The sequence below is a fragment of the Zerene cesonia genome, chromosome 27 (genome assembly GCF_012273895.1).
Source record: "Zerene cesonia ecotype Mississippi chromosome 27, Zerene_cesonia_1.1, whole genome shotgun sequence".
NCBI lineage: Eukaryota > Metazoa > Arthropoda > Insecta > Lepidoptera > Pieridae > Zerene > Zerene cesonia.
In genome coordinates, this window is record NC_052128.1 from 596,012 (window position 1) to 622,392 (window position 26,381).

The 26,381-nt window shown below is 33.6% G+C and overlaps 3 protein-coding genes across 7 annotated transcripts in view; 1 reads left to right on the plus strand and 2 right to left on the minus strand.

Annotated features, from left to right (window-relative positions):
• Window positions 1-340: 340 nt before the first annotated feature.
• On the minus strand, window positions 341-1,494 carry LOC119837362 (UPF0587 protein GA18326). The gene is made up of 3 exons (XM_038362925.1): window positions 1,132-1,494; window positions 902-1,021; window positions 341-522 (listed from the first exon to the last, which is right to left on the minus strand). The coding sequence occupies exons 1-3, from the start codon at window positions 1,379-1,381 to the stop codon at window positions 407-409; spliced, it is 486 nt and encodes a 161-aa protein (XP_038218853.1). The 5' UTR covers window positions 1,382-1,494; the 3' UTR covers window positions 341-406.
• Window positions 1,495-2,217: 723 nt separating this feature from the next.
• LOC119837418 (ataxin-10) lies at window positions 2,218-7,294 on the minus strand. Its single transcript, XM_038362992.1, has 8 exons — window positions 7,058-7,294; window positions 6,111-6,976; window positions 5,718-5,852; window positions 4,529-5,345; window positions 4,184-4,328; window positions 3,728-3,791; window positions 2,916-2,977; window positions 2,218-2,362 (listed from the first exon to the last, which is right to left on the minus strand). The coding sequence occupies exons 1-8, from the start codon at window positions 7,213-7,215 to the stop codon at window positions 2,237-2,239; spliced, it is 2,373 nt and encodes a 790-aa protein (XP_038218920.1). The 5' UTR covers window positions 7,216-7,294; the 3' UTR covers window positions 2,218-2,236.
• A 634-nt stretch (window positions 7,295-7,928) lies between these two features.
• Window positions 7,929-26,381, plus strand: part of LOC119837386 (E3 ubiquitin-protein ligase SH3RF1) — a 28,582-nt gene continuing 10,129 nt past the window's right edge. For 4 of the 5 annotated variants that reach the window (XR_005288141.1, XM_038362954.1, XM_038362956.1 and 1 more), the window contains exons 1-5: window positions 7,929-8,213; window positions 10,660-10,785; window positions 24,211-24,381; window positions 25,241-25,341; window positions 25,735-25,849. Coding sequence is in view for 4 of the 5 variants with exons in the window: in XM_038362954.1 (XP_038218882.1) it covers window positions 10,672-10,785; window positions 24,211-24,381; window positions 25,241-25,341; window positions 25,735-25,849 (501 nt within the window). In the remaining variant the exon portion in view is untranslated. The remainder of the gene's footprint in view (window positions 8,214-10,659; window positions 10,786-24,210; window positions 24,382-25,240; window positions 25,342-25,734; window positions 25,850-26,381) is intronic. The other variant, XM_038362955.1, reaches the window with a different exon arrangement.

Below are 26,381 nucleotides of genomic sequence, written 5' to 3' on the forward strand. Positions count from 1 at the left end.
TGGGAGAAAAACGGGTGTGAGTTACATACATACATACAAACATACAAGTGAAGCTAATAAAAGCGTGTTAAAAATGTACAGTATACAATTAAACAAGGTGTCACTGGATGGTTTTTGGAACCAATAACTGGTAGAAGTAGACCCTGCTTAGACATTTTCGTTATACTGCTCAACATAGACTATGCTATGAAGTTAATTTAGAAAGTCAGAAACCACTGAATGATTAAATATGCAAGTAAGTTATTATATTTCTACATAAAATAACTTTAAATAAAATTTTAGGTACTGTCTATCTTCTTATGAATTAGTAAACCAAACTGGTTTTTATAATTAAAATTGATTAACAGATTGAAACAATATTTATTTAATAACAAATGCATAGAAAATATGATACTTAAGGTAAAATTTACTTGACTTTTATAAATTGCCACTCCAGCTCATACACTCCAACAGAAGTCTGATTCTTCTCATCATAGTCGGCCCATTCTTTTTCTGATAAATCAACATCTTCAAATTTTTTTCCTGAAATTACAAATTTGAAACATTATTAACACTACTGTTTTCGATTAGAAAAAATATACTAGAAGTTAGCATCACACCAGTTCTGCTTGCCTTGAACTTGGATAAAAACAAAGAATAGTTTATGTGTCTCTCTATCTTCTGTTTTCAATGACAGAATGGGTTAAACAGTATTTTTTTTATTTATTATCTATAATAGGGCAGTGATTGACCACAATCTTGCCTGAAGGTAAGCTGAGATGTGGTCTAGGAGTTTTTTAAATTTATTTAAAGTAGTATTAAACATAACATAACATCAAATCATTTATCTGCATACATTAAATGTAGAAATATAGGTATAGGTATAGAAGAAACTTTTGAATGTATTTTAATTAGATTTTACCATCATTTTCCGATTCAGCAATCCATCCTGACTTAGGTTCAAAATCTACAGGTTCCACACCTCTACAGTCAAATATAACTAATGTCTTGAATTTGTTTCCATCATCACTTGTTAGTACACCTACAGGAAATAAAAAGTTAATAATATACAAAGTTCCATATTACTTTTACGCTTTACAATCTTGATGTAAAATTTAGTCAAGATATTTAACGCAAACGATTTGGACATACCATTACTTCCTTCGATAACATCAATGCTATTCTCCCTCGAACACAGTTTGCATTTTATAAGCAAATTTGTCTCAGATCTATTATGTTTCTGTGGAACTTTTTCAGCTTCAGTGAGATCGTGAAATTTATCGGTAACCTCTCCACAGCTTCCGCACTTTAATTTCAAAAACCATTGGTAATAAGGATGGTTTGTGTATAATTTTTCTATACACTCCAAAGACGCTTTTATTTGCAGAGCTATTTTTACCATTTCGGTGCTTTTCTGATGCTTTCAAAAGTTAAATATTTTTTTGTCACAGAACTTAATTCAAGAATTGAGAACAACAATAAATTGTTGTCAACCTTGACAACCAACGTCAAATGTAAAATGAGAACTAATGTCCAAGTCAAAATAACAAATTGCGTTCTGAAATATCAAAATGGCAAATTGCGTTCTGAACTTATACTACCGGTCCGTCTGTTGTACATATTATGTAACCTACTTATGGCATGCAAGGAATACCTATCAACGGTGAAAGAATTTTGGACATTAGTCAAATCTTGAGCCTTATATTTGTATATTATTATTCTTTAGCTCAAGCAAACGCATTTCTTTATTACGTAGAGTAAAAGAGAGTACGAGAACGTAAAGTATAATGTAATTACATAGGAGTCAATTGCCTCAGGAAAAAAAAAACTCTTACATTGTACACTTTGATTTACTTATCAATAAACACTGTATTCATTTGTTCGTATAATTTAAGACTAGAGTAGTGCATTCCTCTTGGAGAAAACAAAACGAAGACGAAAACGAATAGGTTATATACTATATTCATAGCAATTGCAACATTACATGTACGTGTAATTGTAAGTAGTGACAGATTCTAACCATATAAATCTGTTGGAGATCAGCCTCGGGATGAGAGATAAGGTGAATTTTCAGAGAAACACTCATTTTGACGTTCTAAAGAGGGCAACACTATAAACTGCGACCGAATTAACGATTTAACGATTTATTCCATTCGATAATTGCAATAAATATCAAAATTCATATAGGATTTTCATCTACTATACGGGATTATAACTACATTTATAACGTATGCCAATTATCATAACTAATTTATTTCTAATTTCGTGGCAAAGGAACAACTTTGATGCTATTTCCTTGCGAATCTGTATGTAGCGTTAGGCCCATCTCCTGCAATACTTCATTATCCACAGGACCTTGTAGAGTCATTCTTGATATAACTTCCTGCAACAAAAATTAAGTTTCAGTATCATTTTTTTCTATAATTTTTTTTTTCAATTTCCTGCATATCGATGTCAAGTTTTGTGTCTTACACAAATTAATTTTTCAGTGATATTTCAATTCGATCAAGTATTTCCTGAGATTAGCAAGTTCAACCAAAGAACCAAAGACCATTTTCAAATTGTGGACCACTGGGGAGGCACCTAATTTCAATTAAATAAGAAATCATAAAATACAGTTGTATTGATGACCTCCTCCTTTTTTTGGAGTCTCTTAGAAAGTCTGCCTGTGATTCGTGTTTAAAGTTCTCCTCTTCAGGTCATCCGAGCATGAGGGAGCTGATGAATGTTACTTCTCATATTATGTATTCATAGTATTTCGTATCGATATATTTTTATAATATTTTTAAACACTGGGTGTTAAAAACAATGCGTTATGTCAGTTAAAGTTAAAAAATTTTAAATGACGATATAAATATGTATAAAGTAATATTCTGACACAGACTTAGAGCATGTTGTATCATTGAATAGGATGTTAAAATATAAAAAATACTTACTTGGTTTTCAGGACAATTTTCACACAAATTTCTCACAGCGAATATCACCCATTGCATGATTACTGTTATACATTTGTAAGGAAATTCAATTAAACATTGCATAAACTAACCCCAAGTTTGACATCTTTTGTGTGTTGCTTATCTATAAGCTAAAACACATGAAAAATGGTTAAAAAGACATTGAACTGAGTTTATTGGCAAGTTGTGGAATTGGCCCTTAATATACTTTTGGGAAAAATCGAGTGCGACGAACGAAAAGAACGATGCTAATTCTGTGGATAAAATAAGTAAAATATTACAGTGTTAATACATTTTTGTTACCTTTTAAGGTGTGGAAAATAGAACGTTTTGATATTTTTTTTGTTTTAGTGATAAAATATGATATTTTATTACGTTGTATAAATTCTACATAGTATTTGTATTGCGAAAGATTGCAAATCTAACTAAGTTTTATCCTATTAATATCATAAACGTGAAAATATGCAATAAAGTGTTGATGTTTATTTATTCTTTCACGCAAAATCAATTGATCGTATCACATTGGTACATACACGGATAATAGTATGCATGTACTACGCGAGTGAAGCCGTGGGCTCTTTTTAGTAATAACATAAATTAAAAATTTTCGAAATTGTCTAGACTCTATAGTCTAGCCGTTTTCAATTGTTACTGCGAAATCAAAGGCGTTCTAATACTGTATGCTTCTCTTTAAACTTTGATTGTAAGTTGATTGTCATATTGCATAGATATAAAATACCTATGCACGCTTACCATGCGTCGATTTCAAAACACTAACTTTATACAAAGGATACAAGGATTACGAGCGTCGATGTTACAACAATCTAGAAGTACTGGAATCACTTCTAGTTCCCGCATCTGAAAAGTAATGGATGAAGTCAAAGTTAAAAACAATAAAAAAATTGTATTGGGAATTTAAAAATATTTTATTTAATATTTCTTATGGACTATGTCATTCCTTTCTTAATCCCTTTCGAATTTAAAGTTGGCAATCCATTTGAAGAGGCCTTAGGTCTGCATCGACTTGGTAGCGTTTACCATCAGGTGACACACCAGCTACATTGCCGACTATAACATAAAAAAAAATGTATTAAATGCAGAAGCTTTTAATAACGCAGCGCTTTTTCTTATGTAGAACTCAACCTTACGTATGCAGAATAACTTTAGGACATACTGAAAAATATTATTATATATTACATAGTCTGTATCATGTATGCTGTGAAAGATTACTCTGTGTAATATTTACTTACCTGTTTTTTATTTTCCTGATTCTTCCAACACAGATTAGCAAGGACTCTGACCAAAGTGGCTTTGAATCCAAAAGCAACGTGCCTCTCAACGGTTTCCACACTTGTGACTGTTTTCTTTGGTGTCGTCATGTCTATAGCTCCCAATCTGAAATATCTTTGGCTGTATTAAAACTTGATAAAAAAGAAAATGAAGTAAATTCAAAAAGAGTAAAACTGCATTGCTACCAAAGAGCAAGTACATAAGAACAATAAATTGTTTTAATAACATCCACTTATGGACTAAGGCAAAATTATGACACAAATTTTATTCAAATAATCCTAGTCATGTTGATAAGTAATATATACCTCGTCTTTTGCATTTCGGGAGAATCGATTTTTACAAACGGCACCTTATTAGCAACACTCTCTTCAGATATCTTGACTTCCTTTGCTGGTTCAGTTTTCTTCTCAACATTCGCATCACCTCGCGTTTTCTCCGAGGAAATACCAAGAATCTTTTGCAATTGCTCGCTTAAATCGAAATCAGTTGACAAATTCTGGCTTTTCTTTACTTCCTTTGGAGTATCTGGTGATTGTTTCTGCGACTCCGTCTCATGTACCGTTTCGGATAAGGGTGGTGAGATCTCACTTGGAGATGCTTTGACCGTGACTTCTTTTTCTTCCTTGATCAGATGTATTTCAGTTGGGGGATCATTAGGCGAGCTGTCTTGGGAGTCTGTCCTACTTGTATCCAAGTCTAACCTTGGTTGCAACGCAACAGGTATCACTTCGGCTATCGTATTCATGCTCGCAGTTGGTGACTGAGCGTCGATTATTAGAGGCGGTTCAGTATCATCACAGATATCAATCTTATGTTCTAAGCTGATGCGTCTCGTTGGTAACTGTATACGCTCGTCTGTAGCGCCTTTCGGCACCGAACTGCTTCTTTTGAAAGCGACTTTCGTTAAATCATTATCTATTTTCACGTTGACGTCACCAGGTCGCAGTGTCTTTTCTGCATCGAATTTTTGTAACTCTGGATTCAGAGCATCTATTTTTTCCATGTATGCTATGTTGTCAGTACACTCGAAATACTGCTCGCTACTTTCGGACTCGGTGCATTCAGATGTTGTTTCATTGCAAGATAGCATATTTTCGGCGGAATCATTTTTACATAGTGGATCTAAAAGTATAATATTATCATATAATAAATATACCTATATTTCTGAAATTCTAAATAATAAATAAGTCATAAACGTTATGTGAATGGTTTGATACATTTTTATGAAATTATTGTGTTGTGTATGTGTTGTCTATAAGTTGTAATGACATGGGGATAACTTGGCGTCTATTTATATTTGTATTTTACATAACTAATTAATTTTATTCATGATAACATAATTTCCATATAGATATTCTGTATAAGAAAAAAATTAAACAATTTACCTAATTATATTGTAAAAGCATGCTTTTAGTTATCCTGTTATTTTCTAACTGTATTTGTCTTGGTTCAAAAAAGGTATATTTATGTCTATATCTTTTATTGTATACTCACTTTCACCGGGTGTTGTCACAGCAGGCATATTTTCATCGCATACCAATTGTTTACCAGTTGCCTCATACAATTTATTTATTGATGAGAAAAAGTTATTGCTCTCTTTACCTAGCTTATGGATGGCTCGTAAGAGAACTGTAAAATCATTGTGACTAATAAAAACACAAGTAAAACATATAATATTGAAACCATTTTACAAAATTTTAAGGCAATGAACAAACCATAATTAATTTAAAGAGTTATTTTTAAAAATAATGATAATAATTTTTCAATTTCTACATTTTCTGTTATTTAACTCATCCATTGAGAAATGTGTAAAATCTATCTAAAAGACTTATCATTACATTGCCCATTAAACTAATTCTATTATCTTATTTCACAATGAATACTTACAAGCACAGTTAATAAATAATGACGTGTCACTCTGCAGACAGTCCATATAAGCATCCATACTTGATGCCGTTGCTATAATCTCAAGTAAAAACACAACTTCCTGCGGCTCAATAGTATTCACATACTTATCCACTGTCTTCAAAATACAATCCGATTTATGTTTAAATTCGTGGGCCATGAATTTTACGAAATTTACGGAAACATTGATATCCTGAGATTCGGTAGACATAAGTATGTTATAAGCAAGGTTCAGTACTAGCATTCTACATTCAGGATCGAGTTTAGAAAATAGTTTCTCTATATAAGTATTCTCAACTCCAATAAGATATTCTATGATTAAATGAGGGTATTCTGCGTTTCCATTGTTATACATATAGGCTAGAGAGTTCAATAGTGTTACATCATCTGGCAACACATTTGGTTGACCCAACAATATATTATAAACAATCATAGCAGCTGCAGAGGCGATCTTATCATTCTGACCAACCAAACAATTAAGTATTGTAGGCTCAAACTTATTCCAGATTATTATCTGATTAAAAGGATTGTTCACAACTAAATTGCCCAATGTTTGAACAAGAACAGTCATACACGATTCATATTTCTTTTGTAATTCATCGTTTAAGAAATCAACACTTGGATGTTGGTATTCAGTTGCCAAAATGAGCATAGAATCAAGAATTGAGAGTTCTTTTGATATGTATGTTTGCATTTTCGTACCCGCGGCTGCGCAGGATCGGACGAGTCGCAAGCATTGTTCAGCTACTGCTAATGTACTTCGATTATACGAAGCTTGTTCTACATCTAGCCTCATGATGTGAAGCACCTCGGCTATGAGACGTAACGTATATTCTGATGCTTTTTTACTGAAATATATAATTAATAAAAGTATATTAGTAATTTTTAAACGTCTAACTTATATTTAAATAATATAAAGCCATAGTTACGGTCGTAATCTCCCGGTTTCTGCATCTCGCGAGAGTTGTGCTTCAGCACGTAACATTTCTTCGACAGCGTCCCATTCTCCAGTCTCCAGTTGGAAATTTATAAGTTTAGCATCCAATAATATTTCTTCGGCAAACCAAACACTTTTATCTCGAGACATGTTTTATAGAATGTTCACGCATTGAATGATAGCGAAATATCAATAACAAAAAACACCTTGCTTTTCCTGTCATTTGACAATTGACATAACATGACTGTCACCGACAGTCACAGAATAATAATTGCTTACCGATGGAACAAGACACAGAACGCCTAACGGGCTACTAGTATAATATATTTTTTTTAATGTCATCGTCAGCAATGGAGCTGAAGGTGGGTCGCGTGATGATAAGCGCTACCACAGCCCATGGACATTTTTTTTAAGGTCGATTGCCGACCTTACGTCTCCAAATGGATTGCCGACTTCAAGCTGGCAAGCAAAATGGATTATGAAAGGATTCATAAGAAGAATAAAAGAAAAGACTGGGAAGGGTAAGGAAAAGGATATTGTCCTTCGCCTCCCCTACTCATCGAACGAAGCAGAGCAGTATGCTATATACCTATACAGTAATATGTCGTAATATGTCTTAACTAACAGTTAAGCTCAAACTTGTTGGTCCATTTTTCATGTCATAGTTTTGCTAACATTAATCAAAGTACATTTGAAACGTGCTTAAAATAAACATCATACTGAAATAAAATGAGTTATATTTGGGCCTGAATAAAATTTTTTTTTTCAATTATAGTTTTTGAACGAATGGTTCATTGACTCATTCGACATTCCATGTCATTCCAGTGCAATTTTCGTTCATCATGTTGGTCAAACGAATGAAAAGTACAAGCGGTGAGAATGGCATTTGGCATTTGTGCGTGAAATTGTATTAGTTTTTGTAAGAACAAGTGCATATTTCTCACAATAGCAGTTTCTTCCCAGTGGCCCTCGCGTATTTGTGCAATAATTTAACTCCTTCAAGTGTTAAAAGTATGTGTTGTGTAAAACCGTTTGTGTATCGAAAATTTTCTATGTGAATGGGTTGGGGTGGTTACTCCAGGTTTTGTTTCGTGCTTTGCAATAATGGATTGACTTCCCGCTAACATCGTTGGAATTTAAAACATTCGGTGAGTCATCATTGTTTTAAATACTAAAATGCAACCAAGAGTTCAGTCGACGACCGTTAATCCATAAATACTAACGATATTAAAATTCATTCGTAAGTAATTCTATCGGGTTATGTTTTAAGAAAGACAACATGTCTATTTTAAAATGAGATATTTTAATGTTTCTCAAATAAACTTGCATGCTTTTTGATCTCAGAATTTCGAAACAATGTAAACATTTGAGATTCCTTTATTCTGGCAAATTTCCAAGAAAGAGCATGGTCTTGTTTTGTCACAAAACGAATAGTCATAAATTTGTGATACATACAAATATTTGTAGACATAAATTTCTTAATAAAAGCATCTTGTCTAATAATTTGCTTTTACAATAATAGTGTTTATTTTTATGCAAGTTTCTCGACTGAGCATTATAATTTTTACAGGGACAAAATAGAAATAAAAAGTGAGCAAGGTTTCTTTATAAATTTTATAAACTTTAGACATAAGTTGTAAGTAGTAATTTTACATTTATAAAATCTTAAAAGGTATATAAAATATGCACACTTGATGTTTAAAACATGTTTTATTAATGACTACAAAATACTTTTCCATATTTCTGAAGCAACCCCTTTTTATATGGCCTTTCTAGGAGCAATTGCTAGCAAAAACACATGAAGGTAAATGAACTTTATTGTTTTGTCATAATAATACCATTATATTATATGTACTAGTTGTTCGCCCATGGTACTTAAATATAGCCTATGTCTCTCAATGAAGTTATACAGTTCTAATGGTGAAAGAATTTTTAAAATTTGTCTAGTGGTTTTTGCATAAAAACATTACAAACATATATAAAATACAAGAGGTTCTTTTTTATAGTATGAGTATAGATGAACAATAATTATAATTGTTATTGTTGTAAATTTACTGTTGATTGTTGTTTTTGTGCAAGTTTTGGAAAATATTCATGTTCAGTTGACCTAGAACAAACAAATTCAGTAAAAGTATGAAATATTAATTAATCAATTAATTGTTAATCCAAGTCTAAATCCAAGTTCAAAATATGGATCTGAAGTTTCAGTTTGAAGTTTAATTACTTCAAACTGTGTTCAAATAATTGTTTTGTTTTTCTAAACAGTTCAGCAGCTGATTAGCTATCTGAGGTAAGATAAGCTAAGATTGATAAATTTTTCTATTAGGGTTCCTCGCCTAAAGTGTGTAATAGAACCCTATTACTATGACTTTTCTGATGATAATTTGCTGTTGCCACTATAACAACAAAGAATAAAATTCCATGTGAAGCAATGGTTGGCAATTGTCATAAATTGGATGGGTGGCCAATTTTTTACACTTACTCTTTATCTTATTTGTGCTCTAAGTGTCTGTATCTGACTCACACTTGACTGATTTTTATTTTTTGTTGAAATCCCCCAGAACACAGAAAAAAAAACAGGAACTCATAGAGCTAATGCTAATATGCAAACAAAAGAATAAAAAAAGGTCCAGCCACAAATTGAGGATGCCAAGAAAAATCCAGGCGTAAAAAAATTATTCTCAGAATCTTATGATTATTGTGATTGTTATTATGTCACAATGGCATTGTGCTCCACTGTGAGTTTAATCAATACACATAATTGCATGGTCTTATATGACATGATGTAGGTAGCTAATGATTTATCCAATGTACACTTATCTCTCTTCCATCATTTGTAAACTTAACTTACGATAAATGAAATATTAATTATGAGATATATGTAGTTTATAACAAGATTCAAGTTATTCTTTGTAATATTTTCCATCTTGTAAATTATCAATCAATATTATAGTAGATATAATTATTTAAGGAGTTGTTTAGGAAAGGTACCCATTCCATCACAAATGTACAAAAAATTTAATCTTCATAAATGTCCAAAAGCTTTAGCCTTTTTCTTTATGTATTTAAGAAATTTCAGTAGATTTTGATTAGGTACAATGGTAGTAAAATGAAGTGATGTATATTATTGTTTTTACTTCTATACATATTGAAAATGTACACAACTCATACCTTTTTCTATTAACTCTATTCTATATTTATGTATATAACTAACCCCTGTTATTTAGAACTTCAGTCACCCCATTGAACTTTACCTAAGAAAGCTATTTTGAAACAGTTATTTTTAACTTACATTATAACTATTTATTTATTGATCTTGTTGTTGCTTTGTTGTCGTTTATAGGCATTAAAGAGGCAGTTTCATATAGTTTTTTTTTGCTATTTTCTTATTTTTCCATCAATAATTCCTCTGCGAATACACACAGCATTTGGGTGTATCTATATATATTACCAGGCCCTTATGTATGCATAATAATATATTAATCAGCAGAAATTCACATCTAGGATTGTGTATTTAAGGAAATTATCAATGTGGGACCATTGATATAAACAAAAACGAAATGTTAACTCAATATTTTCTTTTGTTATTTCCAGCGCAAGACCGGGATGGATGAAGGTCTACTCAATGACCTGCTGGAGTGTTCCGTCTGTCTGGAGCGCCTGGACACCTCCTCTCGCGTCCTGCCATGCCAGCACACGTTCTGTCTTAAATGTCTTAAGGTAATATCTCTTTTTCCTTCTATTGGTATTCCCCCTTTATTATTGAAAATGAAAATGATTCGACGATATATTATGTACGTGAATAATTTCGATCCACATAGAGCAACATTTGGTAATTCTATTTTTAAGAGATTGTTGTTTATTGTTAGTAGAGATTTGTAATGGAGATAATTTAAAAAAATCGAACAGAAATTCTTTGCACAGGTTTAGGTTGGATTGCGCGTGCAGTAACTTATAAAATTTATTTATTATATGTATAAGAAATATATAGTAGATACGCAATTTATTGGTTGGCCTTATCACATTATGTATGCTTTGTGTAATAGTACCAAAGAAAGCATTTACAATTGTAAAAAACGATATGTTTGATTTTTAAGCAGCATGCGCGGTTAAAATGAGCTTTATAAGTAACTAGCTGCGCCCCGCGGTTTCACCCGCGTAAGTCCGTATCCCGTAGGAATATCGGGATAAAAAATAGATGTTGGCCGATTCTCAGACCTACCCAATATGCTTACCAAATTTCAGAGGAATCGGTCAAGCCGTTTCGGAGGAGTATGGCAACGAAAACTGTGACACGAGAATTTTATATATTAGATTAATTCTTATTTCATAAGATCTTTACTAATATTAAATAAATGCGAGGTAACTGTGTATCTGTCTCTCCTTCGCGCCTTTTTTTTTTATTTTTTTTATTTTTTTTTTATAGTGGGGAAATCTTGCATAGATACCCACGGCCCCCGGGGAAGAGGTCGTGGGTTATGTCGGATTCCTACCGACTAAAACCCCACTGTGTTCCGTCGAGCCACATAAGTGAAGGGGCCACGGGTGCTAGTTGGAATTCGTCCGCGACCCCCTCGGCTCTCCTTCGCGCCTAAACCACTGAACTGATTTGAATGGAATTTGCTGCAGATATATTTTGAGACCCGTGATATACTTTGCGGCACTACGCGCGGAAAAACTATTTATCTTTTCTTTTGACCATGCGAGCGAAGCCGCGGGCGGAAATCTAGTTCTAAAAAAAACCAAGATAATAAGATCGCCCCACTTCTTACTTATTTTATCTAACGTTATAGCACAGTTGTAGAATGTACACGTTAAGAAGTATATAGGGCAGTTATCAAACCGATTGTAATGCGCCTCATAATGTCACTGACATTATGAATCGATAAAGCACATCACTATTCGTCACCGTACTGGCACTCGATTCTTTGTAAGGCAAACTGTGATCGAGTACATAGCCTGTGTTACGGAAATGACTACTTAATTGATGTGGATATTTTGAATTCCTGTGTGTTGTAAAATAATCACTGTTTCATCAGTAAAACACTAAACTTTAGTACTTATTTACAGTAGATACATAAAGCCAAAGTGAATCCCAAATATTGGATTCTTCATTATGACTTATATTCAGTCGTATTGTTATATTATTAAAAAAGAGGTTTTAACAATCAGGTCCAACCAGTTTAAAAGAAACTCCTTCTGGGGCTCATTACATGCATACATTACATAGAAAGTTCTAGAGAGCGAAAAGCAGTTCCTACAGAGAAGGGCAAACGTAATACTAATTGTTGCTTCATGTAGTATAAAAAAATATGCTTATAAGTATAACATTACACGTATGGCAAAGAGACGCGGGCTGAAATCCCGCCACGCGATCGAATTTTTTCTATACTTTTAAAATTTCTCATTTATAAAGCATTTCATTGCTATAAAACTAAAAATTAATATGTAAATAGTTTAGGGAAGCATTAACTGAAAGCTTAGCACAGCTTATACTGAGTGGCAATATGTATTTGCATAATCGCTATGCAAAATCTCCTCCAGCTGAATCATCTGATATTTAAATAACAGTCCAATGTTGTGAAATTAATAAATATGAAGTCTGCTATGGTCGATGAATGATAAACTCGCAGAATTCTATTGTACTTGTGTGTAATCACCTGAAGTAATGAAAAATGTAATAAAAATTTGTCCAACCGTTTAGTTCAGTGACAAACACACACATAGAAGATGTATCTACAAAGGAAAATGAATTTCCGCCTCTTGTATCTCTTCCATGTTAAAATTTATCTCCCAATCAAACGTTATGTCTTCATTGATTTATTGCTATGTTTAAATTAATCGAAATCAATTCATGAGAATGCAGAAGTAAGGTTACGTAGAAATAAATACATGTTACTTGCATAGACACTAGCATTCACAGTATACGTTGGTACTAGAATTTAACTAAAATAATTCTAGAATTGCATATTAAAATCGGTCCTGTAGTTTTTGTGTGAAAACGTTATAAGCATACAAACAAAAAAAAGTAATGTTTCCTTTACTATAGATGCATATCTGCATTAGTCTTTCTTATCAGGGAAAATATTTAAATTGAAAATTAAGTTAAAGCACGACCCTATTTACGTTGTACTAAATTAAGAAATTGTTTACAAGTTAAGTTGTATTCTAAACTTAGATTAAGTTTGAGTATGTTATAATATTAATAGGGAGGTGCTCTTGTACAGTTAAATAGAGCAGTCTAGCATGACGTATAAACAAACGTTCACTGCGGTACTGTTAAATGGAAAAGTGTTTATATTTTTTTATAATTGTTAATTAGTTTTCGTTCGGAAAATATCGTAGGTACAAAGCCAATGCAATAATCATGGTATGTATAAATTATAACTATATTATATTTATCAAAAGCTTAATTTGTTTTTGTTTTTATGAAGATCTTACAAATAAACTGCAATTGAATAAGTACAATTAAGTGTGCTTTTAAAAGTTTAAATATTCCTTGGATTTTTATGATATAACTAGCTGACCCGGCGAACTTCGCAACGCCATTGACCTTTTTTTGAAACATTTATCCGTATTTTTTACCTTTTTAAACCTTCCCTGGACTATTATGAATGCAGCAAAACCAAAATTATCAAAATCGGCACAGCCATTCTCGAGTTTTAGCGAGACTAACGAACAGCAATTGATTTTTATATATAAGATATTCTCGTTGGCGTAATTTTTACCTTTATCTAGAACAAGTTGTCCGCCCTGTCTTTGCCCTTGGTACATATATAGCCTACAGCACTCAAGGACCAAATTCCTGAGATTAGCGCGTACAAACAAACGAACAAACTCTTCTGCTTTATATTAGGTGCTACTTCTTAGTATACTTAGTTGTGAGTTATGCTGACGAAGCACAAGTCATATGATGATAATTTCTTATTCAGCTGGAGACAAGGAAAAAACAGTTTCAATGAGTATTTGAAACTGTTTTTTCACATTCCCAATGAAATACTTGATGACTTGGTGAATGATCTGTTCATGTATTATTTTCCCATTGAATCACTGAATACTACGTAATTTAACGTAAATAAACGATGAACGCTGTATTATGTATAGGCACCTAACATATTTTAAATAGCTACCTATTACGAAGATGATACTTGGACACAATCACGCTTCACACTTTTATAATAAACTAGCTGCGCCCCGCGGTTTCACCCGCGTAAGTCCGTATCCCGTAGGAATATCGGGATAAAAAGTTGCCTATATGTTATTCCAGTTGTCAAACTATCTACGTACCAAAATTTCATTATAACCGTTCTGTAGTTTTTGCGTGAGAGAGCAACAAACACACACACATCGTTACAAATTTTCGCATTTATAATATTAGTAGGAAGTAGGATGTGAAAGCTAAGTTCGGGGAGACGTCTCTCTCCCCGTGACCACGCTCGCTGTAAAGTGTTCGAAACGACAGGTTACTAATATAATGAATAAATCGCGTTTAAAGTCCGTTAAAAAGTTAAAACGTTTTTAATTTCTAAATGTATAATACTCGCGTATAATCAAACAAAAGAAAATACTAATGTGAAAGTTTGTTTGTTTGGATGTTTATCCATTAATCACGCTGAAACTACTGAACGGATTTTGATGAAATTTGGTATACAGGCAGGGTAAGAGCTGACTTGGGTGATAGGATATTTATATCCCGATTAAATTCTCCCATGGGATAAAAGAGGAATCTTTTATCCGGGCAGGACGAGCGTCTAGTTAGTTTATAAAATGTCTAATATCTCTGAAAGAAATCATGATTTAATGTCGGTCTTAACGAAATTTATAAGTGAATATGTATTTACATACATAAGTAATACGTATTACTTAAATATTATATTTAAATTTAATTAATCATGTTTGGGTTTGGTGTACTTGGCTAGATCGATATATTTTTAGCTATGAACCTTTCCTATGGTGAAACTTTTCCACGCTAGCCATTGTATGGATTAAACAATCGAACAATATAGTTTAGTATGGAAGTACTATTTACCATGTACACGTATAAGTAATATTGTAAGTACTTACTACGTATGTATCTTTTATCGTATCATATTGGCCATGCTATCGAATAAGAGACTTCATTAGACTTCATTTTGATTTGAGTAAAAATTTAACTTAATCCCCCTCGGCCCGTATCTACTAATAATAATACATTTTTTTACAAAAAAAGGTCACCAACATCCCTGCGGTGAGGTACCAGATACTAAAGCTGGACTACAATACTTTATGAAACAGAAAAACAATCACGGCATTTGTCTGAAATCCCTCGGAGTTATCAAGTAACGAAACAAAAAAAAAAACAGAGGAAAGTCGGTGGCTTTTTTATAGAAAAGAATTAGAACTAGAACTAAACTAGAGATGAGAGAGGATATATCTCTAATCAGCTGCTTTACAATCCCATTTCCATGAAGCCAACAGTAGCCAATGACAATCTCTGTGTAACTCGCCGTATTTTATTATGATATGAAAAAGAAATATATATTTACTAGTTACATCACGACAGTACCAGCTTCCTCAGTTAGCAGCCCCTTGCTACGCTATCGTAAATAAACATGCTTTATTACTCGTTCTAATCTAAACTGATTGACTCATGCACCGGCTGACTCACTCGCTCACAATTGACATGTCTTGGAGAACACTTAATTTTGTGATGCCCGCATTTTTAAATAACTAAAGTTAACAAAGATTTCATGGAAAATAACTGATCGATGTATTGTGGTGAGAGATCGATCAATTATGTCCCGAAATATTGCCACCTTCACCAATCTAAACAAGTACTAATTAATAAAAAATAAGCTTAAGACTTGTAAAATGGAAAGCCCTTAATTCACCAGCGCCACAGTAGTTAAAAATTTTATTATTTTTAATTATAATTAATATTAAATTAATTATATAAATTTTCTATAGAAAATACGGTTTCGGATCGTCATAACATATAGTTAATTAAGTGCTTTTTCTCATCGGTTTATCTTAGATATTTATTGAAATAATACCTATTACCGTGTTCGTGTGGTGATCGCTTACCATCAAGCGAACCCCCGAGCGAGCATGGTTGTTCGCTCGAGCATAAAAACAAATAGTTAAGTAGTTAAAACGTTCCTGATTTACGCAATATCGTATCGCTTTTTAACGTTTCAACAGTAGGTAGTAATAATTTTAATGCGACATTTCTCTTGGTCCAGATTCCCGTATACCAGGCCGTTGTAACATATCTCTTATCTAAGAGTAATTAAATTGAGTGTAGAGTATATTATTGTGGATATGTACGGTGCAAACCAAGTAAATAATGTCAAATTGTTGTGAAAATATTGAGTTAAGGATTAGATTGGATAAATATTTGTTTCATGTAGTTTTCGACATGTGTGACAAAAAGTGAAGTCGTGCAGAAAAATCTTTTTATAATATATACTATATTTCTACTAGACCTGAAGAAGATTCTTGTTTTATCCCAAGGAAGCATTTAATCGGGATATAAAGTACCCTATCACCCAAGTTAGGTATGCGACCTGTCTGTATACCAAATTTCATCAAAATCCGTTCAGTAGTTTCAGCATGATTGACGGACAAACATTCGAACAAACAAACTTTCACATTAATAACATTAGTGTGATTCGTATAGATTTCTCTGTAAAAATTTGAGACAACCACGATTGAGTAACTTACTATTCTTCCCATTCCTAATAAATGCATCTTACGCGTAATTATTACATAGAATCGACTCTATTGAATTCGTCATTGTTTTTAGAAGAGCCTTAGTCACCGACATGTGGGTCCCCTGCGACGTGATTGTTTACATTGGTGGAACAAAGTTAAACCTTTGATTCTGAGTTATTTTGCCGCTTGGACGATATCAACTACAAACGATTTCTACTGCGGGTCCAAAACGTCCTATATATTTAATATATGATCCAATACAAACAAAAAATGTATGGGTTCTTTTTCTTCTTAAGAGAGAAGAAAGAAATAATTTTTATTTAACACCTCACAATGTTAACGAATGTACAATAAAAATGTGGACTTATAACTAATCGGCGTGGTGCTAAATGGGTAACTACTCGGCATTTGCTACGCGTAATGCGCAGCGCTGATTTTCAGTAGACCCTTGCTGGAGTGCCAGTTAGAAGAATAAACATACATGCATACTTATCGATATTTTAAATGCAAATTGGTGTTCATACTAAATATTATATATAAGTAAAAATTATACAATATAATATATGAAATAAATTATTATAAAATAAGGTGAAAAAAGGAAAAAAATTATATGTAACTTGTTGTAGTCCTAATAATCGTGAAAGGTTTAATCTCAAGAATTCAAAAATAACCTTTATAAAAACTTCATAAAAATCGGTGTCTAAATGCCTGTGTTATAAATAAATAAATAAGAGTATAATCTCTAAAGAGCCTCCACTGCTCTTAAGTCTCTTTTATGTTATTGCAATTTAAAAACTGTTAGTTACATTTAATTGTAATGTACTTCATCAATAACAACGCAACAGCTATTCGAAGATAAGCATACAATAAGTACTTACCCAAACCTGGATCCTGCTTATATTATGTACGGACACAAGTAACGCTGAGAAAATCAAAGTGATAATATACATAGGAAAGTGGTACTTTTGCGGTAAGAGATAAATCATAGAGTCCTTGACATTATTTGTTTTCGTGAATTACAAACTATGTCAGTGTAGATTGTTGTGATGCTTTTCTTGCTTTGAGAGTATGCAAATTATTCCACGTTTATACATATACCTATACTAGCTGCACGCCCCGGCTCCGCCCGGGTTGTCATTTATCGTAATTAAAATTATTTAAACTATCCTATGTCTCAAGTTGGATCGAACTGCACATGGTGTGCGAATTTTATTATAATCGATTAAGTAGTTTAGGAGTCCATTGAGGACAAACATTGTGACACGAGATTTATATATATTAAGACTAGCAAACTCGGCGAACTCCGTTTCGCCACCAGATGGCTTCGTTTTTCCCGCTTTTCTGTTGAAATTTTTCCGGAATTTTCTTTGCTATAAACCTCACGGAGCCCGAGACCTTTCCAACGAATGCAAAACCGTGGAAATCGGTTCGTGCGTTCTGGAGTTATAGCGTCAGGAAGGAAAACCCGACTTATTTTTATATAGTAGATAATATGATGCAATGGTTTAATTAGCTGGTATTGACTTGTAGAGCGATCGTGGCGAAAGTCGAGCGAAGCGAAAGTTTCACGGTAGAATTTGCTGTGAAAATTTACAATTTTCTAGGTTATTATGCAGTTTTACTAACAAGAATATATAAAATCACAGAATAAATTCGTTATTTTTCATATTTAAAAATCGAATAGAAACACGTGTCCCTTGAAATAACATTTGTATTTATTATTTCGGCTGTATTGTCATTTATTAACTTAACGAATTTCTTTGCGCGACATTGCTATCGCGATGAACTCAATTTGAGAGGTTTGGTAGTGTTTTAAATTTTAAGAGTAAGCTGAAAGCTTTCAAGCTAAGTATTCGCATTTCTTTCATTATCATATAACTTTTGATTACGTATTTCATTCAGTTGTTAATTAATATTATTATATAAATCGCGATATAGCTTTTAAATAAACCAATTACTTATCGCTAGAAAGTAATCGTAATTATTGATGACACGAGTTCCTCGCTCTGTGCGAGCGACGAAATTATGTGCACGCTTCTGATTTATTAATTTAATAATCGTGCACTTTAAATTCATTTACACGAAACTGAACGAAGTCGCGTTATATCGTATGGATTCCTGAAAAGGAATTAGGGCTGTTGTTTATAACTGGTAAAATTAAATCAATCAGCAATTTGACAGGTTTGTTATTCAGGCCACTGTGCCATGAATGAGTTTTGTTCAAAGAAAAAAATGATTTTTTCTTTATTATCTGTCATCCCTCTTATTGCTTATTTTTTATTTCATTCGAATTGCATAAGATAGCACAGAAGTAAAAAGCAAGCCTAAAAGTGTCACATACGAAAGCTAATGAAAAATTCACGCCACCCTCACCTGATTGAGCGTCTCAGTAACGAGTATCGATCATTACTTGTCCCACTTATGCTGTATTTCGGGTAGGTTACCAAAATAGAGCACGGTAACTCTTGGCAACGCTGGCGCGTTAGTTTTTATTGTCTAGGCGGGTGTCAGGGATGCGCTCCAAATGTGTATGACTGTGAACTAGAAGCGATGTCGAACTGGGACGGGGAGTTTTATTAGGCGCTAAACGACGAAGCAACGTGGCCCTTTAGTGCTCTGGTAGAGTAAATGGAATGCCATAGTGTTGAATTGTGGAAGTTCTCGTAATTCGTATATATGTCAGTCTATCCGTCCGTCAGTCTATTCGTATATGTCTGTCATCAGGCACCACCGTGTCTGAATAAACCCTGATAATTGGACAGTTAAAATTTGCTAAAATGATGTACATCCAAATATAAACGAAGTAAAGCGGCGGTTGGCACGGTCACAACTTGGATGGCCGACCAATTTTTTTTATTTATACCTTGTGCCTTTAGTGTCGTCAGGAGTCCTGCTCGCTCGCAATTGACCGATTTTTTTTTTGTTTCTGTGTTGGTTTCATCTGAATCCTTCCTACTAATATTATAAAGGCGAAAGTTTGTAAGGATGTGTGTTTGTTTGTTGCTGTTTCACGCGAAAACTGCTGAACCAATTGCAATGAAATTTGGTACGTAGACAGCTGAACAACTGGAATAACATACAGGCAACTTTTTATCCCGATATCCCTACGGGATACGGATACGTTACGCGGGTGAAACCGCGGGGCGCAGCTAGTCTATACATATATTAGGTAAGAATAAATGTTGTAAGAGTAAAAATTTGTAACACCGATAGACGAGTACATTAGACTGCAGAGTATTATCCGTTTGTCTAAGCGATACCAAAGCGAAAATACTGTTACATAGTAAATGCGTAGACTGTATTTCATATGGCGCTGTCATTTGTCTTAGCTACGGTGTTATCCGCATGTCCTGCGAAAACGGTTTAACGGTTTCGTGTTTACCGCTGCGTATTTATATTTAGGAATGTTTTTTGAACAGTATTAATTGTATTAGGGTTGCATATTATATCTGTTGCAATGTTATTATCTTTGAATGTGTTGCCCGCGATTATTCCTTCTTATCTATATATATATATATATATAAAAGAAAGTGGTGTTAGTTACACTATTTATAAATGAAGAACGGATTAACCAATTTGGCTGAAAATTTATGCAGAGGTAGCTTGGACCCAGGAGACGGACATAGGATAGTTTTTATCCCGGAAATCCCACGGGAGCGGGAACATGCGAGAAAAACCCCGGGTCTAAGTTTCCTGCGACTACACGGGCATAGCCGCGGGCGGATAGCTAGTTATGCATAAAATAAGCGACGACATAAGGAGATGGTTAAAAAATAATTGCTTTCTATAAAAAATATCACCGATGTCCCTGGGACATTGGGTACCATTTCTACATCAGGTCAATCGAGAGCAATTCACTATCAAACATAAAAAATATCATGTGAATCGGTTAATAACCCAGAGTTAAATTACCCGAGTTCAAATAAAAAAAAAAATATTGTATTGACCTCCTTCATTTTTGAGACGTAATTATGCAATGCAGTATACATATAATTGACCAATAGTTATTATGGAGAATCACATAATTCAGTTCAAAGGAGAGCTAACTAATCTCAATTCACTGCACGGAAATGCGATAAAATATTCAAGAACATCAATACCTTGACTCAATTTCGCGATTGTTTCAATATTCACAGATAAGATAACGATATCGTTTATTTGTATACAATACGTATTCGCTTTTTGGCAATGATAATGGATTAGTTACTAAAATAGTAATTGGTCCGTATCTAAGTTTATAGATAGACACAATATAATACTCAATATGTCTCTAATATATCTATATACATAAAAATTCTCGTGTCATGATGTTATTTGCCTTTATAACGTGTGAACTGCCAGTTGTGTTTGTTATTGTAACTAGATGTATATTATGAAAGAAATACTTGGTAATTTTTTGCCAAAAATTATTCAAAACACATGGACAGTTAGCACCCGGCACAACGATAGGAAAGCGTTGGAGCAACGTCTGGCGGGTCAGTTTATAATTTGATTTAGTATATACACTAATATTATAAATGTGAAAGTTAGTTTGTTAATTTGGTATACAGACAGGGAATGATGGGATACTTTTTATCCCGCTCCCTTGGGATAAAACAGGAATCTTTATATCCGGGCGAGCGTCTAGTAAGAATATAAAATACTTAAAATTTAAGCTATTATTCATATGTTGTTGCTGTTTTTTTATATATGCCATTTACGTATGTTTATGAGTACACATTGTAATTAATGACAATTAACAAGTGGTATGAACCCATTTGTGTAGTCTACACTAGCGGTTAATTGTTATCAGGTCATTATTTATTCTTTATTGCTCTTAATAAAAACTGCAAAAACTTAATAAACTTGCAATATAAACAATTGGCGTATAAGTCATTGTAGATTGTATAAGTGAAAATTCACAAATTATAAAACATTTTAATAAAATTTCTGTACAATTTCATGAAGACATTATACTTGTATATATTATGTATATGTATATAGTCAATCATTTAATTAATTTTTCGTTTGTAAATTGAAACAAAGCAGTGGTGGCTAAAAGCAGTGGTGGCTCAGTGGTGAGAACCTCGGACTTCAAAATCGGTAAGTCGGGGTTCGAACCGGGCGAGCGTGCAGGAAATAAATTGATTTTTCAATTTATCTGCGCATGTGGATAACATCACCACTGCTTAACGGTGAAGGAAAACATCGTGAGGAAACCGGCATGTCCAAGAATTAAAAGTTCGACGACATGTGACATGTGCCAACCCGCACTTGGCCAGCGTGGTGGATTATGGCCTGAACCCTCATAGGAGGCCTGTGTCCCAGCAGTGGGAACATATATGGGCTGATGATGATGATGATAATGAAATTGAAACATTACGAGCGAGAAATTGAGTAAATACATTATCTACATATCCTTCACTTCCGAAGAAGAAATGTAAGATATTAGCAGTTTTTAATCATCTCACTGATTGATACGTAGCGACGTAATACCGATGCTTAGATCAGTATAATATCTATTGTCGAATATCGGTTTGACCTTTGCAATAACAGCTCTGAACTGTGACATTTTGTGCGGAGCGCACCTCATTTCGTCAGACCATTTGGTTCGTTTAACTTGTCATTTTGGTTTTATACATCCGGCGCTACACCGAAATATCTTCCGAGACGCGATGTTAATGTTTTCGTTAAAATGCTGTAAGAGATTGTAAAATATTTTCCACTAGTGTAGTGGGTTTAACAAAATATGATAAAAACGATACATTCTCTGTAATATGCAAAATAATTATTTTATACCAAAAAGACCGACCGTCCCTTTTGGAGGTACTAAAGCAGAAGGTAGGAGGTAAAAAAAGCGGTCTAATTATGAACCTCCTTTGTTTTTGGAACATATGATAAAAAAAATATAGAGATAATATACGTATGCATATTAAATTTTGTCCAGGGACATTAGTAGCAAAGATAATCTTATTAAACTTATACTTCGTTCATAAGATATTTGGAAGACCAAAAGCTCAGATTATCTCTGATAATTTTTCAAAGCAATCGATTTAATGGGCATCTCGAATTACCTTAAGCATATTACATTGAAAATCTTCAATCATTTCATAAATTTACTGAAGAAAATATCAAGAGAGTCCATTTTATATTGATGCTGAAAAGGCGCATCATCACTTTTATCTTAATTATTTATTGTTTTGTTACTAAAAAAACTCATTGAACTGAACCGACAGTACCTGTTTGTAGAAACGGTGATTTTATATGAACATAAGACAATATTCACAAGCTGATAGCATAACTGTGTACCGTGGAAGTCGGTAGCATCACCGAGCGGCAGTCGTAAATTACATCCGTCTAGGCGACCGGTGACGGGAAACGCAAAAATCGTGCCAATGTTGTTGTTCGTATGTAGGCTGGGACATTAGTTGGTGTTAGATTTCTGTTTTTTTTATATCAGAGCGGGCAAATGAGCTGGTGGTTCGTTTACCAAGCGATCATCACCGCCCATGAACATTTGCAGAGGCAGTGCCTATGCGAATGCGCTGCCCGCATTTTAGGGGGTAAATGATTAGGAAAGCATTGCCGACTGGAGAGTGGAGAGTAGGGTAGCTTTCGTGTGGGTGATTGAAGTGTCGGGTAGACGTACCCATTAATTACTTAGATGTATTTTATGACCACAGTTATTATTGTTTTAGTAGCTATGTCTACATCTGTTTGTCATATCGATATACTTTCTCGTCTACTTAAAAAGAGTACGTAACCGCGGTGACGTTTCAGAGTGTTAGCGTTATGATAATGCAATGCTCGTTTATAAACACCCTTATCGAAATTCAATAAACTATGTATTATCTCACGTTTGATTACCACTTACGTTTGAAGTACACCACACATTGATTACCGTGTTAATATTAATATTTTATAGATATTGCTGAATGAATTGGATTTATATTAAATACAAATTATGAAAAAGTTGGATATATACGTGATAATATTAACTTACAGTATCAATATCGAATCGAATACACCATTTTACTCAATAAATAGAGAACTATAATATTTACTGTGCTTATGTATACAGAATACGTGTGAATTTATCGATTAAAAAATAATATTTTACACCAGTTGATATTGATCATTTATGTATATTTTTCATATTGTTAAATAATTAAAGACGTGCTATAAGTAATTATGATTTCTTTCGCATTTAGTATTTCGGCCCCGCTTCTCTCTGGCGCCCAAAGCGACAGCTTTTCCTCTTCCTTTTCCAAAATCCTGTGCCGATTTTGATAACTATACCTTTACACTACAACTTGATACACACCCATGGGGTCCATGGAAATTCCCGTGGAGGAATGAGTAGATTGACCGTGGTAAAGAGTAGTTTACGTCAGACATAAAAATCATAAAATCGCTCCGTTCCGACGTGTAAGAAAAACAAACAAACTGCATTGAAAACCAACCACTTTCCAGGTAATCGTCGAGTCCCACAAGGAGCTGCGATGTCCCGAATGCCGGGTCCTGGTGGAGGCGAAGGTGGAGGAGCTGCCTCCAAATGTGCTCCTCATGAGGATCCTGGAGGGCATGAAGAACTCGGCGCCGAGGAAGGTCAGCGCGCAACGCGTGAGGACCGGCCATGGTCAGGTATGGTACACATGATATATGTAGATAGTGTGGGTTTGCCCTTTATCAACCTACTTCAAAAAAATGGAGATATGGAGATTATCAATTCGACTGTACTTTTTACTGAATGAACCGATTTTTATGATTATTTTATTTAAAAGCTGGTGCCTACCATGTGATACCATTAAAATTTGGTATCGTTCAAACAGTTTGAAGACGGTTTGTTTTTTGTTTTTATAATGTTTGTACCTTTAATTATTACTTTGAACAAAAGTAATAACGTACGAACAACTAGACAAAATCTCAATGAATGTACTCCGTTACATAGTGACGCGTAATTAGGGTTTGACTGCCCTACAATATTTTACCAGGCAACAAGAAGTACGAACATATCCTACTTCCTATCCTACTATATCCTACTATCTTACTAATATTATAAATTATAAATGCTACTATATAATATTATAAATGCGAAAGTTTGTAAGGATGTGTGTGCGTTTGTTGCTCTTTCACGTAAAAACTACTGAACCGATTGCAATGAAATTTTGGGGAAGACAGGGATACGGGATACGGACTTACGCGGGATAAAACGCGGGGCGCAGCTAGTAGATTATAAGATAGTCCGCTTAAATTTAAATTAAAAATTTAGTTACATAAGATTATATACAAGTGTTTTAATAGTTGTCATGAAAATGACGATTATAAAAAAAATTGTTAAATATTCATTACTATAAGTACAAGAACCTAAATAATGCTTGAAAACTTTCATACGCACAACAATTCTTGTTTTCTTATTGTAGATACTTTTAATTTAGTACCGGTTAATGTCTATGTCCATTTAAAGTTCACCCATTACCATACATTTGATGATAATTTTCAGTCTCGAATGTTCCAGAATCAGCTGACACAGCAGACGTCTCGATCAGATAAGCAGATGCCGCACGGCAGAGCGATGTACGACTACATATCTAAAGAACCTGGGTATGTTATTAGTGTTATAGTTAAAATAGTTTGTTTGCTACAATGAATACATTCAGAATTTTATCGGTTTATAATATTATGTGTAATTTTAATATCATTATACATGCATACTAATTTTATGAATGCGTAAGTGTGTTTGTTTGTTTGAATGTTCTTCTCTTCTGAGCAGACGGGGTGATTCCGCGGCCGGAAAGCTAGTAGTTTTATATATTCATATAAAAAAATTGCAGCGAAGGGATGCATCAGGGCCATTTGTTGAATTTAATTGATTTAATCACTTACTCTGCACTTACAAAAAAGATGCACTAACGTGAAATTCTACTTATGAAAGTGTCTGCAAATATATTATCGTAAAAATCGTTTTATCTCTTATTTGTTATATTTTGATTGCAGCGACCTTTCGTTCAAGAAGGGTGAAACAGTATTGTTCCAGAAGAAATTGGATCCGTTCTGGTATCATGGAGAATGTTCTGGAAGGAGTGGTATCTTCCCTATCTCATATGTACAGGTATTGCTATCAATTCAACATTTCATTATTAAAATTCGACTTCACTTTCTCTTTTGTAGTATATAGTAATCGTCTAGAATACCTAAATAAGGTTCTCTACAACTATAATTATGTTGCGAAATTTTGAAAGAATAGAAAAAATTTGACACGAGGCGGGAATCGAACCCGCGGTATTTAACCAATCCGTAGCAACGCCTAGCCTCTCGGCCACCCGAGATCCCGCCACAGTAATCGAATTTCTATTCTTTCAAAATTTCTCAACATAATTTATAAAGCAATTCAATGTTATAAAACTAAAAATTAAATATAATTATGTTTTCAATCCAATAACGGAGGATCTCAATTGAACAATATTTTTGTGTAACTTGTGTCTTCGATCGATTGAGTGGATTCTTTTTGGGTCTGATAGAGAATTGTTGTTGTTTGGTCCCATTGTAGAAAGTGGAGTAGTATCAAGGATGTTGGTGATCTTTTTTGTCTACACTTATTATAAAGAGGAAACTTTTTCGAGGGTTATTGTAGAGAGGAAATT

Bases quoted from the DNA above. Each gene is read 5' to 3' on its own strand.
- LOC119837362 (XM_038362925.1), bottom strand. From the start codon at position 1,381: ATGGTAAAAATAGCTCTGCAAATAAAAGCGTCTTTGGAGTGTATAGAA. The intron at 1,022-1,131 runs GTATGTCCAAAT...TATTTCCTGTAG, and splicing joins TGTTATCGAAGGAAGTAATG to GTGTACTAACAAGTGATGAT. The intron at 523-901 runs GTAAAATCTAAT...TTGTAATTTCAG, and splicing joins TGCTGAATCGGAAAATGATG to GAAAAAAATTTGAAGATGTT.
- LOC119837418 (XM_038362992.1), bottom strand. From the start codon at position 7,215: ATGTCTCGAGATAAAAGTGTTTGGTTTGCCGAAGAAATATTATTGGAT. The intron at 5,346-5,717 runs GTGAGTATACAA...TTATACTTTTAG, and splicing joins TGTGACAACACCCGGTGAAA to ATCCACTATGTAAAAATGAT. The intron at 2,978-3,727 runs GTATCCTTTGTA...AATGTATAACAG, and splicing joins CATCGACGCTCGTAATCCTT to TAATCATGCAATGGGTGATA.